General features: G+C 49.0%; 1 protein-coding gene across 3 annotated transcripts in view; it reads right to left on the bottom strand.

Annotated features, from left to right (window-relative positions):
- The window catches only part of LOC119307985 (MADS-box transcription factor 13-like), a 14,086-nt gene that overhangs the window by 4,722 nt on the left and 5,570 nt on the right, over window positions 1–3,794 (bottom strand). For 2 of the 3 annotated variants that reach the window (XM_037584100.1, XM_037584101.1), the window contains exon 3: window positions 2,996–3,080. In XM_037584100.1, coding sequence (XP_037439997.1) covers window positions 2,996–3,080 — 85 coding nt within the window. The remainder of the gene's footprint in view (window positions 1–2,995; window positions 3,081–3,794) is intronic. The other variant, XM_037584102.1, reaches the window with a different exon arrangement.

The raw sequence follows: 3,794 nt of genomic DNA, 5'->3' as shown, positions 1-3,794 counted from the left end.
AGTTTCTCGATGGCATCTCCGTCACCTCCATCGGCACTGCCTCCGGCGCCTTAGGACCCGGCGCTACTCGTCGCGCTCCACACCGCTTTCATCGAACAACTACACCGGCGGTGGCGATTGGTACATGGACACCGGGGCTACTGCTCATATGTTCTATCATCCTAGTAATCTTGCCTCTTTCTCTCTCGTCACCACCGCCACCCGCATCACTATCGGTGACGGTTCCACCCTTCCCATCACACATGTTGGGCACACTTTGTTTTCTTCTAGTTCCTTGCCTTTATCCTTGTCCAACGTACTTGTTTCACCTCATCTCATTAAAAATCTTATTTCCGTTCGTTGTTTCACTCGTGAAAATCCTGTTACTGTTGAATTTGACGAACTTGGTTTTTGTATCAAGGACGCTCGAATCAGGATGTTAGAATAATCATCCGAGGACCAAGCAATCACACGAGGCACGACACCGAGATTTCTTAACGAGGTTCATCGATATGGCTACATCCCCGGGGCTTGACAACGGGCGCTCCTCCCCGTGACACCGCTACAATACCGCACCCGGTCGCCCTGGACACCGGCACATGCCGCCACCTTCCCCTGCGTTCCGGTGCTATTATGTTGGCATAGGTTACATCGTGTGTCTACCCCCGCCATATAAGAGAGGCCTAGGATACAAGTGTCCTACTAGGACACGACTCCACATCCTATGTAAACACAATACAACTCATAGTCCAACTGTAACCTACCTTGTACACTATATTCGACACAACTCTAACAAACTTCACCTTGACGAATATTCTCTACCACCTTGAATTCGTCAGTGCGTCAAACTTCCATGTACATTGGACTTGAGCTTATCTCATGAGCACCGCTGCTACTCCAAAGACTCCACGTGACTCCACCTGCAACTTGTAGTCCTTTTTTTTATTGACCACAGTCAACACCCGAGCAAAATTAAGTTACTCTAGTTTGTGCTCCCAACTTCCAGAGTATCCGTCCAACGCCATCACACACTGATCACTGACCTGCGTGAAAGTGAACAACTCACATATTGGGTGTCACACACAAGAGTTACTTGACTCAACATCACCGCTCCTTTCTTGTCCACCTGTCTGAAACATGAAGGAATTTCACCGTTGCTTGTAGTCATCCCGAGTCAAATTCGCAGTTGTCTCACCACATGTATGACCACCAGAGCCCTGGCCCGTCTCCATGTCCCGTGCATACCGCACGCCTCGCCGCTATTACCACGTCGAGCCTCCGCTGTCGTGGTTGAGTCTCAAGGATCGTGAAACCACACAACTCAACCCCCACTGCAGAGTACCACCGATCATCACCGACCAATGACGAGTTTCGCGCTTCCATCAGACCACTGGGCTCCAGTCCAAATTACGTGTCCCTCGCTTTTTTCCACCTGCTGAATAGGCTTCGACCCCGCCGACTTACGCCGTAGCCCCTCAATCCAGCTCCACCTTCAACATGACTCCATGATGGATGATCAGCCCACCCTTGCGCCTCATCGACTTCAAGCTCCGTGTATACACCACCTTGAATCAATCACACGCCATAGTCTTGTTAAAGCCACACAAGCCCTCGGGGCCTGCGCCACGTGTTTCCACGCCCAGAAGTCGGTCACCAGCAACACGCTTTTATGTCGTCGTTGCCGATCCCACCACCGTCTTCTGTACCAACCGACTCACGTCGATCCGTCAGACTGGCAAGTCTGACCCAGCCGCCCTTGTCCGGCTGCAACGACAAGCTCCAGACTTCTCAAGCCTTCACCGTAACCAACGTCATCCATACACAGAAGTGTACCAGCAAAGAAAACCAAATCAAAATCCGTCACAGCCTTTTCGTATGAACACCACACGAATATAGCTACTGGACTTATCTTTTTTTTTCTTTCTTGATAGCATCCCGGTCTTGACTGGTCTTTGTGCCATTTTTTTCTCAAACAAATCTCATGTGCACCTGAGGCTAGAGCTTTAGTTAGCGCCATGTGCCTCCTTCACATAGGCCACACATTGCAGCAACCCATCAGCAGTCCACAACGCATTACAACACAGCCTGGTCTGTAGCTCCTGTGCCATGGGCCGCTACTGTCCATGACGCCCGCTTACATGGGCCGCGCCTGGCTTAGCCAGCCTTCCTGCACCATTCGATCATAGCTTTGCGTCGCTGTACGTACCGTCGCCGCCACCGCCTGACGCTAACCCGATCGATCCAACTAATCGATCGTCGCACGTCTCTTGCTGTTGTGCCGCTTATGCTCTGCCACTGCTCATCCGATTGCTGTTCGAAGATCACAACATGACCAATCCTACTTGGATCGTAACTCGCCGATGATTTCCATCCCGTATCACGATCGCTTCCTGAAGATTTACGTCGATGCTTCTTCTTCCTCTAGATCAATAATCCGTAGCCTTCAATCGAACCTTGCTCTGAGACCACTTGCTAGAATAAAGCCGAGGCATACCGTTGATCATCCGAGGACCAAGCAATCACACGAGGCACGACACCGAGATTTGTTAAGAAGGTTCACCGATATGGCTACATCCCTGGGGCTTGACTACGGGCGCTCCTCCCCGTGACACCGCTACAATATTGCACCCGGTCGCCCTGGACACCGGCACATGCCGCCGGCTTCCCCTGCGTTCCGGTGCTATTATGTTGGCATAGGTTACATCGTGTGTCTACCCCCGCTATATAAGAGAGGCCTATGATACAAGTGTCCTACTAGGACACGACTCCACATTCTATGTAAACACAATACAACTTATAGTCCAACTGTAACCTACCTTGTACACTATATTCGACACAACTCTAACATTTGATAAATGTGTGGCTGTCAAGTGTCAGTTCATTTCATGTATACTTACAAGCTGACGAATTTACTGCAAGTAGCCGCTGGTCGGTCTAGAGTCTAGACCCTTAGTTTGTTATCAAGAAAATTAATTTAATCACATGCAGATGGATATGGTTCTAATGAGTTAGTTACCTGAGCATTGACTTCTATGAGAGGTACCCCAGAGGTTGAGCCACAAGCATGTGCCTTCTTGTACCTGTCAATTATAGCCTTGACACTGCAGTTGATAAACAAGGGAGGAGAGACAGGCAAGGACTCATCAGTGACCTAGTTTGATGCATGTGTGCAACAGATGTGATAGTGTTCACAAGACATACAGAGAGAAAACACAAAGCCCTCAATGGTTTCCGGTTACTTAAGCATAAAGTTTGGCAAAAGAATATGTACATACATATATGCGCTCAAACATGTACTCCCTCCGTTCGGAATTACTCGTCACAAAAATGAATAAAAATGGATGTATCTACAACTAAAATACATCTAGATATATTCATTTCTTGGACTAGTAATTTCGAACGGAGGGAGTACACAAGAAGGGATCAAGGGAATGAAATGCAGAGACGCATACATTGAGCAATATCGATGCAGCCTTTGCAACGAGGACTCGACAAGGAGCAAGCTGGCACAGCAAGGTAGGGGAAGACGCTCAGTTTCTTAGTTGGTGCAAGCTAGCTGTTGATGTGCATGCATGTCAATCGATGAGGCTATGCATGAGTTGACATAACACAATGACTAGCTTCATGCATGCACGTATGGTTGGGGACATGGGAGGATGACCAGGGACACTAGGCAGGCAGGCAGCTAGCTTTAGGACGAGGTACGACCGTACGTTTACATGCAAGGTCCCTTCAGTTCTGGCTGACAATGTTGTGTAGCCTGTTGCTCGGCCGGACTGATATGATGTGCATGTGGAGAAATATTTATGTACTCC

This window comes from Triticum dicoccoides, chromosome 5B, assembly GCF_002162155.2.
Source record: "Triticum dicoccoides isolate Atlit2015 ecotype Zavitan chromosome 5B, WEW_v2.0, whole genome shotgun sequence".
Classification (NCBI taxonomy): domain Eukaryota; kingdom Viridiplantae; phylum Streptophyta; class Magnoliopsida; order Poales; family Poaceae; genus Triticum; species Triticum dicoccoides.
The sequence above is the reverse complement of the archived record's forward strand: the minus strand, read 5'-3'. Positions and strand labels throughout refer to the sequence as shown.